General features: G+C 36.9%; 1 protein-coding gene and 1 non-coding gene across 3 annotated transcripts in view; both read left to right on the top strand.

Annotated features, from left to right (window-relative positions):
* LRCH2 (leucine rich repeats and calponin homology domain containing 2) overlaps positions 1-16,867 on the top strand; it is a 141,790-nt gene that overhangs the window by 44,921 nt on the left and 80,002 nt on the right. For both annotated transcript variants that reach the window (XM_024564416.3, XM_045198660.2), the window contains exons 2-3: positions 10,372-10,516; positions 14,070-14,196. In XM_024564416.3, the coding sequence (XP_024420184.2) occupies positions 10,372-10,516; positions 14,070-14,196 (272 nt within the window). The remainder of the gene's footprint in view (positions 1-10,371; positions 10,517-14,069; positions 14,197-16,867) is intronic.
* On the top strand, positions 7,050-7,207 carry LOC112308259 (U1 spliceosomal RNA). The gene has a single exon (XR_002975156.1). It is a non-coding gene; the product is annotated as a U1 spliceosomal RNA (small nuclear RNA).

Genomic DNA, 16,867 nt, shown 5'->3' with positions numbered 1-16,867 from the left:
TGTATGTCTATGGTTTTTGGTTCTTGTTGGGTCTTTCTTTGGTGAGTCTTTCCCACCCGCTTGTTATTTGAGGGTCAGTCTGTTCCCCACCTCTTGTCTTCTGTTGTGCACGTGAGGGCAGGTTGTGTTGGAGCTGGTTCTTCCGTATGTACAAGGTTTTCAGGCTTTTCTCTTGCTCTTGTTCAGTTGTTTGTTCTTAGTAATTTCTTCACTATTTATTTGTATTTTCAGATAGGTCCTGGGTTGACTTCGTGTGGTTGCTCCTCCCTCCTTCCCCTTCTTCTCTTCTTACTTGTTGGTGTTTCCTTGTTGGTGGGTTTCCTCCTCCAGGAGGAATCCTGGTGTTCCCAGCTTCTACCCACTCTTTTTTTATGGTAGGCCTTCTCTGGGCCATGGGTGTGAGTGCAGAGCTTTCCTTGATTCGCACTCTCCTTGGTTCCTGTGGTCTTAGTTCCCTCCGAGATGAGGTGCAGACACTCCCCAGTCGCTGGGCACTCTCCTGGTCACTGCGCACCCTGCCCCGGGTGGTGCTTGAAGTCTTAGCGTCCTCCGAGATGAGGTGCGGGCACTTCCCTGTATATGGGCACAATCCCGGTCACTGGACACCCTCACCCGGGTGGTGCCTGTAATCTCAGCTCCCTCTGAAATGAGGTGCGGGCACTCCCTGGTGGATGGTCATACTCCTCGGTCACTGGGCGCACTCTTGGTCGCTGGGTACCTTCCCCCGGGTGATGCCTGTAGTCTCAGCTCCCTTCGAGATGAGTTGCGGGCACTCCCTGGTGGATGGGCACACTTCCGGTTGCTGGGCACCCTCCCCCACGTGATGCCTGAAATCCCAGCTCCCTCCAAGATGTGGGGCGGGCACTGCCTGGTGGATGGGCACACTCCCGGTCCCTGGGCACCCTTCCCTGGGTGGTGCCTTGTAGTCTCAGCTCCCTCCCAGATGAGGTGCGCACAGTCCCTGGAGAGGTGGTGGGGTGGAGAGGAGACTGAAGGTATTGCTGCAGGGGAATTCCCCAAAGTGCCCCAGAGGGTCTTTTTCTTTTTGGGAAAAATCCTCCTGCTCAATCCTGTGGCTCCCTCCGTACAAGGAAGGGCCTGTCTTCTCACACAGCCAACCTCTCCAGGTAGGCTGGGGACTGTCCCGGTCAGGATCGCTCACGGCTCAACTTTCAACTGTCCTCGGCCAGCGCCCGTGGTCTCCCTGAGTTTTCCACTTCGTCCTTGTAGTACCATTTTTAAACATTGCTTTGATGTTTGAATATTATGCTGTTTATTAGTCAATATTTCGTGGTGAAACTGAAACACGTTGTAAAATTTCCTACAGATAAATGCGTAGTGCTGCCATCTTCTTTTTAAAAAATAAAGTCTTGTCCTTTCATGTGGCTTAGTAATTGTATGACTCACAGTGCTTTTGCCCTCTGGTTAGCATCTGTGGTTTCTCCTTGCAGCATCTGTTTTTTTCACCCTTGCTTCTCAAAGTGCCTGTGCTCAAATAGAGCCTCTCATGATTGGTTGCTGCAGATAAGTGAGATCTGCTTGCTCTTTCTTAAATTGTTGGCTTTAGAGCATTTTTTCTAAAGTTTACTTTATATTTTTTTCTCTCTATCGTACTTGTGGTTAATATATAATATGATGGAGAGTAGCTTAGAAAATCTGTGACCAGTATGTCTTACTCATTCAACAAGGTTTTAGTGTTATAGAGTGATTTTTCATTATCTTGTCCTGAATGACAGGATAACTGTCTTCTAGGGAACACTGAATCAGGAAATCACCTGTTTTTTGCAGAGACCATCTGTTGAGAACACGTGCCAGAGCCATGGGATTGTCATTTCCCATCAGGCTCCAACATTAGAGTCTCTAATATTTCAAAGACACTCTCCATTTTTGCATTGGCAGACAGCTGTGGTGCCTTCTGTTTCCTTGTTGTTTTTGTTTGTAGTCTTGACATTTCTTTCAGGTGGAAAAATAGATAAGGTTTTAACATTCAAGACCATGTTAATCGGATTTTAGCTCATATTTGAGTAATATCAGCTACTGAAGAACAGAGAAAATAATTTTTATTTTCATGTTAGGAAATAACTAAGTTGGTTGATTTTATATACTTTCCTAAAGACATATAATTCTGGTATATATTTTACATGTCATAAAAACTGAACATAATAGTTTCCATCACTTTATTTTATATCTTCATGAACATTATGTATTGTTATGTACAAATTGATAATTTTCTCCTCATTTCTGTTGCTTCTTCTAGGTATTTTAGATTGTTGCACAGTATTTACTCATTTTCAACAGCCCTGAGATAGTGAATAATAGTATTTGAGTGATTTTTTAAATTTATTTTTACAGCAACTACTATAAAGGACATATGGACAAAATCAAGGGGGAGGGTGGAGGTGGGGGAAGGAGGTGGGTTTGGCTGGGGTGGGGTGGAGGGATGGGGAGAAAAGGCATACAACTGTAATTGAATAACAATAAAAGTTAAAAAAATATATTTTTAGAGGGGAAGGGAGGGAGAAAGAGAGGGAGAGAAACATCAATGTGTGGTTGTCTCTCGTGCTCCCTGCACTGGGGAACCTGGCCTGCAGCCCAGGCATGTGCCCTCACTGGGGATCGAACCAGCAACCTTATGGTTCGTAAGCCAGTGCTCAGTCCACTGAGCCACACTGGCCAGTGCAGTATGTGAGTGATTTTGACAAGGTTTTATAGGTAATATCAGTAGAATCTGAATACAGCTCAGATCCAGTCTAGTGTTAATCTGCTAATGAACAGTTACCTATTCTTTTTCAGTCTGTAAGAGTTTTGTAAACTCTGAGATATACCCCAAAATGATGTAGCACTGGTCCCACCACAACAGCTGTGTCAAAAGTAGTTTCAGTACAACTAAGTGGGAGTGATTATTTTTGCATAGTTCCTTTCACTGAAGTGTTATTATCTAAACAGATAGTATTTGGTGCTAGAATGGAACAATGATTGGGATTGCTTAGGATTGGTGTCTGACTGGGCTTTTTGACTGTCCTAACACCTAGTGCCAAATTCATAGGGCTTAATGGAATTTTGTTTGAATGAATTGTTAATATATAGAGTCAAGCCAGGATGCTGCATGGGAAGTAAGGATAATGAGGCTTGGAAGGTGAGGATCAGGATTTGCCTTCCTCTGTCCTAGACTCTATAAGTGCAGGACCACAGAGAGTTTGATACTTAAGATATTTAATTATTTTACCTTACATATTTTCTGAGGCTGCAATTTCTAATCTCTGCTTAATAAGGAATGTACATGGTATTATTAGGAGATAAGTTTGCATGGGTCTTAGGTTTCTGCACATCTTCTAAGTGAGTTACTAAGTAACTTTTGTTCAGGACTCTCTTTTGGAAGAATGAGATAGATTCTCTCTCCATAGCAAAGGAAAATCATGCTTACTGTCCAGCAAAATAAAAAAAAAAGTCTCCCTTTGAACAAAGTGCAGACATGCTTGCTGTGTATTATAAAAGATTTGTGTTCCCTCAGCTCAGAGTTTCTGTCCCAGAATTTGATGTGCTATATGTGCAGGCATCCATTGGTAGGTACCCATCTGTGTTGCTCCTGTGAGATTTGTGGGGGAAGGGTAACTGATACAAATGTGTTGCTCATGCCACTTGCTCTGCTATGAGTGATAAAGTCCTTTGGAGTCTCATGCCTTCTGCCAGCGCCCATACAACTGTTAGACTAACTTGTCAGCTTACAAGTAGGGTAAAGTCTCAGATCCTTCAGAATTCTTGACAGGTACTCAGCACAATAGTTTTGCTGATAAGGTGTCCTCCCTTTGGAAGAAACTTGTGTAATGAATTTTCTGTAATCTTTGTTTATTGAATTGGTTGAAAATATTGAAAAAATTAATAAAAGTCCACTTTTTAAGGAGCCAAGAAAACTATGTGTTGGCTCAGACTAAACAGTTCTGACTTGGTAAATTAAGAACAGCTGAGAGCTTTATAATAGTGTTCATTATTTTCTTAACTAAAAATTGGGACTTGAAGTAAGATTTATATTCTGCTTCCTATTGCAAGAAACAACCTAGGATATGAATGTGGTTAGGTGATTTATAATTTCTCTGACCCTGCTTTGTGGTTCCAATGGAACAGGGTATTTTAAATCTAGGACAGGGTTTAAATCAGAACAAGGGTTTTGAAGTCAAATCTGAGTTTGGAACCTTAGTCCTGTCAGTTATTACTAGTTTTTTTTTTTTTTTTTAACATTGGGCATACTATTTAATATGTCTTTTGCTTCACATGTTAATGAGGAATAGTAGTTGCCTCACAGGGATGTTATGAGGATTAGAAATAATTGTGCAAAACCTATAGTATTTTGATCTAGCATGTGGGGTGGGTGAGTATGTGTGTGTATTAGTTGCTCTAGTTCCACTTAGGTTATTGTTGGTATGAATTTAGAGTTGTGATTTCGAATTATTTCTTCACTTAATACTTATGTTTGTTAAAGCAGAAAGTTCTATGATGATACCTTTGTTAATGATGAGGATGTGTTCTAACAACACACTTTATTAGAAGTTTTTCCAGAGGTAAAAATGTGTCAAGTTTTCAAACATTACCTAGGCTTTTTCTTTAAAAAAAGGGACTATGGCAATCTATATTATTAAATATCACTTAAAGAAGACTCATGTATCAGTTTAACATTTTGTGTTAAACATTAAAAACTACATCCTTTTGTATACTGATTAAGATAAAATTCTAATTAGTATAAGTAATACAGTATAATATAGTATTTTTCAACTTGTGTGCAGCAAGAATTTTTAAGACATATAATACCTATTTAGTCAGGGGCACTGACCTCTTTTCCCTTAGATTGTCAAATAAAAAAATAATAACTTCCAATACAACAATAGCCTCCAGAATCAAAATTATACCTATTTTTGACAGATTGGCAAAAATTATATCTTTTGGTGTGCCATAGAATTTTACTTATTAGTTTATATGTGCCATGAGAAATGCTAGCCAACGGACCAGGAATTGCCCTGTGTGGCAGATGGACCTATCTGTGATTCATGCGGCTGCAGCTTGGGAGGTAGCAAACAGATTTCAATTCCATCTGACTCTTCTCCTTTTCCTAGCTTCCCTGACCTCTGAAGCTCAAGAGTGTTACAGAACATAATTTAGATCAGCTTATTTAAAATGATCTATTAATTTCTCTAACAGGCTTCCAGCAGTTTTACAAGGAGCCTTTTGAAGAAAGGCAGGAAACAGTACCCAGTAGTGTGTCTACTGTTGAGTTATAGCAAATACTGCTTGATATGATTTATGATTAAAATCAAGACAAAAGAGAAATAGTTCAGTGTTTATAGAGGTGCTTATTCCCAAGGATACTAATTTAAAAAGACCCCCCCTTAATGCGTAAGAAAAATAAATACACAGCTATTTAATTTAAAAAAAAACTTGCAGACATGCTCTCATTAATTCTGATAAACAATTTTTGAGAAGTGTGTTAGTTTCCTGTGGGTGCTGCAACAAATTACCACAAACTTGATGGTTTAAAATAACAGAAATTTATTCTCTTACAGTTCTGTGCAACAGCAGTCTGTAGTGAATCTTATGGGGCTAAAAATGAAGATTTCAGCAGAGGTGTATGCCCTCCATTCCTTGCCTCTTCCAGCTTCTGGTGACTGCTGGCATTCCTTGGCTGCAGTGTCTGCCTTCGTCTTCACAGGGCCTTCTCCTCAATATATTGGTCTAATCTCTCTCTCTCTCTCTCTCTGCCTTCCTCTATAATGGCACATGTGATGGTATTTAGGGTCCATCTGGATGATCCAGGATAACTTCACTGCAAGAATTTTAATTACATCTGCAAAAATGTTATCTTATCAACCAACTTTCACAGATTTCAAGAATTAGAATCTGATATCTGTTGGGGCTGCCATTCAGCTCACTAAAGGAAGATAAGGAACACATTTTAATTTCCTTTTTTTCATGGGAGAGGTGAAGCATCTTTATAACTGTCTTTCTGCAAGTTTTACTTCTCCCACTTAGGAGGCAGGCTTTATTTTTTTTCTTGTATTTCAACAAATTTAATGTCATATATTTTGTCTTTTACAGATATGGTGAAATAAGGCAGTGCACTACATAATATACTTGCTACTTAGTTGTCAATCAATAGCCATATCAACAAAAATTATCTCAGAGAAATGTTTATTAAAATGCATATCTTCCTTATGTATTCAAAGATCTTGATCTGCACTAGCATTATGAGCTGATATTTGTGAAAGATAATGATTTGTTTTCCTCATCTCTCTTCTAGAATCACTGTTAAATCTGCTCATTGCTTGAAGCTATGGTCATGTAACACTCATAGTCTTATTATAACTGACAATTACATTGTGGTTTAAACTCCAATTCAATTTACACAGGTTTTCCTTTACACATTTTTCTCATATATTAGGTAAATAGAATGCCCACACAGGCTTACATCAGTCAAAGGACAGATACTTTGTTGTGCAAGTTCCCTCCAAACAGCTTGGCAAACAGTTCTGCCTTGACAGTAAGAACTGTGATGCCCCTTGGGCATGAACTCGCCACCATAATGTTTTGAAGGAGCAGTGACATATTTAACATTCCTTATAATCAGTAAAATTTGTTATGTATGCTAGTAATTAGTATCAGATACTGCTCCCTGAATTGTCTCTGAAGAATAATTTCATAGGTCCTGCTAAGGAGACGGGATACTTGTATTTTAAAAGGTGATGCAAAGCTGAGAAGGTAGGCTTTAAAGTTATGAAATGAATCTCCCCATAAGTAGTAAATTAACAGTTTGTCTTCCCATCTTTATATGGAACCATATTAAATAAAATACTAATTTTGCCTGTATTTATTGAGTATAGTATGTTCATTATTAGTCATATTATTCTAGTTGCGCTAGTGTACATTTTAATTAGATGCTTTTTAATGTTACAAAAACTCCCTTAATTGTACAACACAAGATAAAAAAATTAAATCAGAGTTCAAATTTTATCCATTATATCTATACAAAAGTTAATTTTCACTTTTTAAAGGAAAATATGATGATACTTCCCTGGCATGGGAGGTACCGTGATCACGAAGGTGGTTTTCCCAGGGCGAGGCTTAACCATTGCAGTCCAGTGTGCTGACCCCTGTGATCTCTCCAAATGTAAACTCAACTGCATAATTTGTGGTAGTCGGGATGGTGTTTGTGCTTTCTTCTATTTTTTTAAAAGGAAAATTTGAGATGGTGTTAGTGAGAGAGAGAGTTCAAGAAGTTAAGATACAAAGTGTTTTGTGGTATTTCCCATGTTTCTTTCCATGGTTGTATTTTTCTTTTGGCTCTGTTACTCTGTTTACCCTGTTCTTAGAAAGGATGTTTATTCAGATTCAAAATCCGAAAAAACCTAGAACAAGATTTCCTTAATTAGAGGCTTTATAATAGCTTGAGTTTTAATTTTGACTTTATTCTACTTTATTTGATTTGACTCAATTAAATTAGAATAGTAAGTATAATTTAACTGATATGTACTAAACAAATATATTAGTCATATCGAAAATACTGCTTTAATTAAATTCCCTAAGGGGACTCATAATACTTTTTTTTGTAATTTAACTAATCTGTTTTTGGGGGGGAGATAACAGAAAGCATCACACAATAATGTATAAATTATTAAAATAATACCTTGATATTATTTAAGTCATTATTAAAGTCACTGATTATTAATACTGATATTTTAGCTTTTTTTCCCCATTACTTCTTTGATTACTTTTGTGTTTTCTCTTGACCATTTTCAGTCTTTTCTGCTTCCTGTTTTTTTTCTCTACTCAGCATATAAATGTTGGCTTTCCTCATGGCCCATTGTTGAACTCCTTTTCTAACTTGATTAATCTAATGTTAGGTGATGTCTTTAGTTTTTATGATTTTATAGTACTAACCATATTCCTACAACTTTGAGTTTTACATATCCATCTTAGACCTCACTTCTGATATCCAGAATCATCTGACTAACTGATCATTTCATAACCCTCCATTGGATCTCTTTTGGATAATCTCAGTTTATACAAATACAAAATTGAACCCTTGATTCTTACCTCTGCTTCAAAAAAACAAAACAAATTCCCCAACAGCAATAACAACAAAAATCTTATTCCACTTTCTACTCTTATATGAAATAATATCATTTAAGTGTGTAGGCCAGAATGCTGGGGGCCATCCTTGATTCTTACCTCTTGTTTCTCCCACATAGACAATCACTTGCTCAATTCTTGTAAGTACCAATATCAAAATATAAACAAATTCTGTCTACTTTTCTTATCCCAATTCTTGCTACCATCATCATCTCTCTAGTACCACTGTATTATTTTTGGATATTTAATACAAGATATTATCTAGAATAATAAACTGAGCATAATTTTGTTTTTAGGATTTGAGATTAATAGTAAGCAGTAATTTTTATTTTTTAATTTTTTTTTTAGACAGAGGGAAAGGGAGGGAGAAAGGGAGAGAAACATCAATGTGTGGTTCCTCTCACATGCCCCCTACTGGGGACCTGGCTTACATCCCAGGCATGTGCCCTGACCGGGAATCGAACCAGTGATCCTTTGGTTCACAAGCCAGCGCTCAATCTACTGAGCCACACCAGCCAGGGCAATAGTAAGCAGTAATTTTTAACTCCCAGAATTCTGAAGTTACAAGAATAAGAGGCACAACCCTACATGTTAAAGAAACATTATAAACTAAAAAAAAATCAATGACACATTTTATTTCTTAATACAACTGAATAATGCTTGGGTGTCTGGAGGAGGTAAGCAGGATATTGAGAAACTTCTATTTCAAGTTCAGATTTTGGTTTCTTAAAATTATGACTATCCTTTTATATAGTTATTTAGACTCATGGTAGAAGAAAGAAGAATCCAAATAAATTTTCTTATTACATAATCATAACTAATATTTTCTTTTGTCGATTATAGAATTTTGCATTAGGTGAATATGTGTGTATAATATATATAAAATATATTAACACATGTACATTAATGTTCTGAGAAGGGAATTTACTATATTGCTAAGAAAATGGGACTACATCCTTCAGAGTGAAGCAGTTGAGCATTGGTAAGAGGCTATTGTTATGAAAGCAGACCAGATACTAAATGAGGTATAGTGGGCTAAACTACAATACAACGTAGATGTTCTTCATGACAGAGGTAAAGAATAATAATGTTATGCTTTTAACCAAATAAGTATAATGAACTAGTGTAATCAAAGTATATTTCTATAATAAGGTAGCTAGTTTGAGGATTGTATAGGCAGTGTTTCTCAACAGGGGTAGGGGAGTTTCCACCCCAGGGGACATTTTTTTGCTGCTGGGACTAGAGGGTGTTACTGGCATCCATCAGGGAGATGCCAGGGATGCTGCTTAGTATCATACAATGCACAGGACAGCCCCACTCCACGAATTGTGATACAGCCCAAAAGGTCAACAGTGCTTTAGTGAGAAACTCTTTTAGGGTATTTTTTTGACCTGCCATGTGATACCCCAAATACTTTCCAAAATTTCATTTAACAAGTAAACCTTTAATAGAGGTGTAATGGTTATAATAATTTCATGATTTTATTTTCGTGAAAACTTCAGTGAATGGAAGTATATTTGTGTGTGCTTGGAATAATTTATTAGAGGAAAGAATCAAGGATGAATGTCAAGTTTCTGGCTGGAGCAACTCACCAGGAGGATGTTGGTGACATTATTTGAGATGAGAGAAACAGATGAGTGGAATAAAACTTTCAGTTCAGATTTTATACTTGCAGAATTTGAGTACCTCAGACATATCAAGAGAAAGTCCCGAAGATCTAACTTAGGTGTTCAGACACATCTTTAAATTGAAATTTGTCAGTATATGAATATAAATTTAAATTAGCCCTGGGATTGGATGAAATCACCCACCATAGTGTCTATCTTATAACACAGTCCTAAGGAGCACTAACATTCACAATATGGGTAGGGGAGAATCTATCAAGAGACTAAGAAGTAGTCAGGGATATAATAGGAAGCCATCCAGAAGTGTAATCTTCAAGCCAAGGGAAGAGAAATGGTTTCAGGTGGATGAGTGGTTATTGCTGCCGAGGCTGCTGCTGACTTCGGTGGGTATGAGTGGCTAGAAACCAAATGAAAGTGGGTTGAGAAGTCCATGGTAAGTAAGAAATTTAGTTGTGTTGTAGATTTATGTAAATTTGGCTGTGAAGGCCTTCAAGACCATGGTGAGTAACATTTTATAATATATTAAATAGTTGCTTGGATTGTAAGTGATTCAGCAAGTATTAAAATAGTTCTGCTTATTACCACTGATAAAGGTGCATGTTCGACACTCAAAATTACCTTTCTTTTTCAGATCTTTCAAGAAATCGTTTTGCAGAAATTCCTTCTGATGTATGGTTATTTGCACCCCTTGAAACACTAAATTTATATCATAATTGCATAAAAACCATTCCTGAACCCATTAAAAACCTGCAGATGCTAACATACCTTAACATCAGGTAAGGAAGTAATTTGGGGGGTAAATTTTGTTTTTTATTATAGTTCTAATCCGTTTAGTAGCAAAAGAATGTGTTTGGTTTGGCGTGTAGCCTATATTTATCTCAGTAGTATCGTCTTTGTATTTTTCATATGTCCACACTACTTTGTAGGCCTTTTTCTTATTTTTGAAAGCAGTGCTTCTCAAATTAATGTGCACAGAAATCACCTGGGGATTCAGATAGGCTTCTAATTCCCTAGGTCTGCAGTGGGGCCTACATTTCTAACAAGGCTAATGCCCGTGCCTGCTTGTCCTCCAGTCACTTTGAATAGCAGAGCTTTTCATCAGAAATATTTTACTAAAATCATAGCACCACAATATCAATTTGTTTATGTGCATGCTCAGTTAAAGTGAGACATTATAAAGAAACAGTCCTTGTGATATTTTTCATACTGTTGTGACTTTCTGTTGCTACTTCAAGCATGGACAGATTGGGATGGGAATGTCAGAACATTAGGAGGTGAATGACAGTTGATGTTAACACCAAATAAATAAGTGCTTACTGTGTTGTACCAGGTAGTGTTACAAATACTTTACATGTAATACTTCATCTTCACAGCATTTTGAGATATGTACTTTTATTATCCTTGAATTACAGATGAGGAAACTGAAGCACAGAGAAGTTAATTATTTGCCCAATATTTTATATGTATCTCTCTGTCTATATCTATAGCTATCTTGGTAGGGCCAAGGTTATAATCAAAATAGTATGGCTGTAGAAATCTCATTCTTAAACTATATAACAGAGTGAACATTTAATAAGAATAAGAAAAAAATTGCCCTGTCAAATGAGTGACATTGAATGGAAACTTCTATATTGTGACAATTTTAGAATCATTTTCTTGTTTTTCTTTCTCCTTTTTTTGATTTGGAAGGGATAATTTCTTTCCCCTCCCTAATGAAGTTACTTGTTTAAATTCCCATATAGGGAAGTAGTAAATATAGTTAATATACATAAATAATAATGCTCCTTTTTCACTGGGATATATTAATTATTATGTGTATCCCCCCACAGTGGTGTCACCTGGCAGTACCTGCTGCTTAAACTGAAACCACTTTACACCTTAAAATATGTGAGAGGAATTTCCTTCCATAGATGTTAGTCATTTGGTTTGCTCCTTCCTTTAACTGGTTATCATCTCCTTGGCCTAGCTTGGGAGAGCTTTGAGGAAAGTGAGTTATTTTTAAGTTTTTGTTTCATTTCGTTCTTTAATGGAAAAAATTGATTTGTCCAAAATTGAATTACATTTCTATATTAACGTACGGTATGTCTTAGAATACAGGCATACTGCAGAGATATTGTGGGTTCAGTTCCAGACCACTGCAATAAACTAGGTATCACAATAAATGGAGTCATAATTTTTTTGCTGGTGAAGGGTCTTGCCTTCATTTGTAGAAAATGCAATACTGGTGAAGTGCAATAAAGCAAAGCACAATCAAATGAGGTGTGCCTGTCGTTTTATTAAAACTTTCTTTCATTCCTTTTTGCTTTGATCTTTAAAAGCTAACTTCTGATTTTTGTTTACTGTCACAAAAACTTTGAACAAACTCTTGAAACAACATTTGTTCTTGACTGACTTCCTTTGACTATCTCTAAAACATGTGGCAAAAAAAGTAAAGATTAATGACTTACTAGCTATATATAAAGAAATTAAATTTTGGAGCAAGCTTACTGTGCTAATTTAATGAACCTGATTCTTAAGGGAAGTAAATAAGTCAATTTTTAAATATTTTTGGTCTGAGGGAGATTAAAATGTTTTTGTTTGTGCCATTATTTTTTCCATTTTTTAATTTTTTTATTTTGGTGAAAGTATCTTGAGAAACTTGTAAGATGATTTTTTAGTTCTTTTTCTCTTCCTGTATACTACCTGCTTTTAAAGTAGAATCCTGCAGGAAGATTCTTGTTTGCTTCATCCTGCTTGATCCTAAAAGTGTCAAGAGTTGTCACAGGCCCCTAGCATATTTGACTTTCCAGCAGCATGACCAGGATTCCTATTCTAGGGACATTGTCTTTTTTTTTTTTAAGTCTGTGCCAGGTCTAAAGCCAGTCTAGTGTTTTTGGATGTCTCTGCCTGCATAAAATGGGGTGAAAGTTTTTGAAATCCTGTCTTGGGGTAACACTGAGCTTTTGTTGTACATGTTACACAAAATGCTAAGTATGTACATCTATAAATGTAACTTTGAAAAACAGGAAAAATAACTGCTCATTGCTTATGAATGCTTAGTATAGTATGTAAGTGTAATGGTACACTTTATATAGTTTGGGAGTAGGATTTTCTTAGTCCATTTGGGCTGCTACAACAATACCATAGACTGGGTGGCTTATAAAACAACAGAAAATTTTTACAGTTCTGCAGGCTGAGAAGTCCAAAATCAAGGCACTGGCAAATTTAGTGCCTGGTTCATATATGGACATGTTCTAGCTGTGTCCTCACATGGCAGAAGGGGTGAGGGAGCTCTCTGAGGTCTCTTTTATAAGGGCACTAATCCCATTCACGAGGGCCCTCATGACCTAATCACCCCCAAAGGCCCCACCTAATATCATCACCTTGGGGATTAGGTTTCAACATTGTAATTGTTGGGGGTGACACAAACATTCAGTCTATAGTAGGGATCATTTGGGTGTCAGTCTGTATTGGTATATCAATTTGACCACAGTAGTTTCAGGGTAAGGGACACAGAGCCAGATTGTCCAGATTTAAATGCTGGTTCTCCCACTTACCAGTTGTGTGACTTAAGGAGTTTACTTAATGTCTTTATGACTGTTTCTTCATCTGTAAAATGGGCATGATGATAGTCGCTATCTTCTTAAAGTGTGTTGTTGTGAGGGTTAGTCGAGTTAATTCATGTGAGGTGCTCTGAACATGGCCTAGCACACAGTAAGCACTCAGTAAGTGTTAATTGTTGTTACGTTTAAGTGTACCCATGGAGGTAAGAATGTTGTAGCTGAGATAAAGGTGCTAGTAGGCTGTTCTGCCATAAACCCATAAAAGGAGATGAGTTAGGGTTTACATGTTTTTGAACATATAATCCTGTTCATTCTTTCATAAATTTAAACTACATGCAAATTCATCCTCGGAGTCTTTCTCTAGTTAGAGGCATGGAGCTATTGAATATAATGAAATTATAGCAAAGAGCAAGGTTCTGGCATTCTCTAGCTCAGAAGAATGATTTGGGGTTTTGAGAACTGGTGGTGTGTAGGACAGTATCATAGGTAACAGCACAGGTTTTGCAGTCTGCTGTGCCTGGGCAAGTCACTTAATCGGTTTTTACCTTTGTTTCCTTGTTTGTATAATGGTGCTAATAATATTACGTATCTTGTGGGGTTGATGTAAGGATTAAATGTGATAGTGTATAGAAAGATTTTGGCCTGATACAAAGTAAGCATTCATTAAATGATAGTTATTATTTGGCCAAAGCTTCTTATTTACTTTTGAGGTGATTTGTTCTTTTTCAACATAACATGTCAGGTTTTAGACATATTTCTCATAATGAGACTTTCTTATTCTTTTCAGTCGAAATCTTTTATCAGCATTGCCAAAATACTTATTTGATCTTCCTCTTAAAGTTTTGGTTATCAGTAATAATAAACTGGTATCCATTCCAGAAGAAATTGGGAAGTTAAAAGACTTAATGGAATTGGTGAGTAAAACAGTTGTATTGATTGTATGTAATATGCACAATCCATACCTTTATATTTTGGAATGTTAACTCATTTCTTTATATAATTTCACTGTATTTTTTAAAGAAAAGAATAACTTGGTATATTCTTGGCCTAAGTTCACTTTAGGAAAAATTCAAGATACCATTGCTTGTCTGATTTTATCTCACAGCCAGTAAAAGCCTAGTTGTTCCTCAGTCCTAGTCAGAGGCTTGCTTACGAGTCTTAAGAAATGTTTTTCAAACAAATAAGCATTTGTCTGTCCATTTTGTGGAAAGTAAAGTTCTTACCAGTAAAAAATTCAAGTTTTTTTTTAAGGTTTTTCAAGGGCTACTGTGAGAGCCTCAGAGAAAATGGATGTGAACAAAATAATCCTTCCTGTCCTATATACTCATGTGATTTTTATAATATTTTTGAGACTAAGATAAGTGGAAAGAGGCCATTATATACAATTGATTGTAGAAATATAGGAATAATTTAAAGTAATTACTTATTGACATAATATTTTGGATATTAAAGGACATTGAACTTTTTAAAATTTAATTTAATTTAATTTTTTAATCAATTTTATTTATTTATTTTTAAATTTTTATTCAGTTACAATTGTCTGCATTTTCTCCCCATCCCTCCACCCTACCCCAGCCAATCCCACCTCCCTCACCCACCTTTACCCTCCCCCTTGATTTCGTCCTTGTGTCTTTTATAGTAGCTCCTGTAGACCCCTCTCCCCACTATCCCCTCCCCACTCCCCTTCGGCTATTGTTACATTGTTCTTAATTTCAATGTCTCTGGTTATATTTTGTTTGCTTTTCTCTTCTATTGATTATGTTCCAGTTAAAGGTGAGATCATATAGTATTTGTCCCTCACCGCCTGGCTTATTTCACTTAGCATAATGTTCTCCATTCCATCCACGCTATTGCAAAGGGTATAAGCTCCTTCTTTCTCTCTGATGCGTAGACTTCCATTGTGTAAATGTACCATAATTTTTTGATCCACTCATTTGCTGATGGGCAGTTAGGTTGCTTCCAGTACTTGGCTATTGTAAATTGTGCTGCTATGAAATTGGGGTGCACAGGTTCTTTTGGATTGGTGTTTCAGGGTTCTTAGGGTATAATCCCAGCAGCAGAATTGCTGGGTCAAAGGGCAGTTCCATTTTGAGTTTTCTGAGGAAATTCCATACTGTTTTCCACAGTGGCCTCACCAGTCTGCATTCCCACCAACAATGTACTAGGGTTCCCTTTTCTCCGCATCCTCCCCAACATTTGCTTGTTGATTTGTTTATGTTGGCCACTCTGACCTGTATGAGATGGTACCTCATTGTGGTTTTAATTTGCATCTCTCTGATGGCTAGTGATGCTGAGCATCTTTTCATATGTCTCTGGGTCCTCTGTATGTCTTCCTTGGAGAAGTGTCTGTTCAAGTCATTTGCCCATTTTTTAATTGGGTTGTTTGTCTTCCTGGAGTGCAGTTGTGTGAGTTCTTTATATATTTTGGAGATCAGGCCCTTGTCTGAGGTATCATTGGCAAATATGTTTCCCCATACTGTTGGTTCTCTTTTTATTTTAATGTTGTTTTCCTTAGACATACAGAAGCTTTTTATTTTGATGAGGTCCCATTTGTTTATTATTTCCTTTATGTCCCTTGGTGGTAAAAGACCTGTACTCAGAAAACTACACAACACTGAAGAAGGAAATTAAGGAAGACACAAACAAATGGAAGCATGTACCATGCTCCTGGGTTGGAAGAATTAACATCATCAAAATGGCCATACTACCCAAAGCGATTTATAGATTCAATGCAATCCCTATTAGAGTACCCATGACATATTTCACAGATAGAGAACAAACACTTCAGAAATTTATATGGAACCATAAACGACCCCGAATAGCTGCAGCAATTTTGAGAAAGAAGAACAAAGCAGGAGGGATCACAATACCTGATATGAAAATGTATTACAAGGCCACTGTAATCAAAACAGCCTGGTACTGGCATAAAAAGAGGCACATAGACCAGTGGAACAGAACAGAGAGCCCAGAAATAAACTCAAGCCTTCACGGTCAATGAATATTTGACAAAGGAGGCAGGAGCATAAAATGGAGCAAAAACAGCCTCTTCAACAGATGGTGTTGGGAGATCTGGACAGCTACGTGCAAAAAAATGAAACTCAATCACCAACTTACACCATACACAAAAATAAATTCATTGGGGGTAAAAGAGTTAAATATAAGTCATAACACCATGAAAGTCCTAGAGGAACACATTGGCAGGAAGATCTCAGATATTCCATGCAGCAACATCCTCACAGAGACGTCCCCCAAAGCAAGGACATTGAACTCTGAGAGGAACGTAGATCTTCTGGCACTGAGCTATTTTCACATGTTGCTGTTACTTCCACTTCCCATAGTATACCATGCTGTTCATTTTTATTTTGTTTTATCTTGAGTAATGCTTTCCTAATAAACAGATATTTAAAAGTATTCCTAAGTATGACTTTATTATGTGTGGGAACCCAAAAGTTTTCTTGAGAAACTTAGTTACACTTTTATAATGGGAACTTGATATATTAATAGAATGTAATGAACAAAAATTTCAGGAATGTTTTCCTTGTATTCATTAAGGAATACCTGCATGTGCAAGTATCACACAAGGAA

The sequence above is a fragment of the Desmodus rotundus genome, chromosome X (genome assembly GCF_022682495.2).
Source record: "Desmodus rotundus isolate HL8 chromosome X, HLdesRot8A.1, whole genome shotgun sequence".
Classification (NCBI taxonomy): Eukaryota; Metazoa; Chordata; class Mammalia; order Chiroptera; family Phyllostomidae; genus Desmodus; species Desmodus rotundus.
Note: the sequence above shows the minus strand (reverse complement) of the source record. Positions and strands in the feature narration are given on the sequence as shown.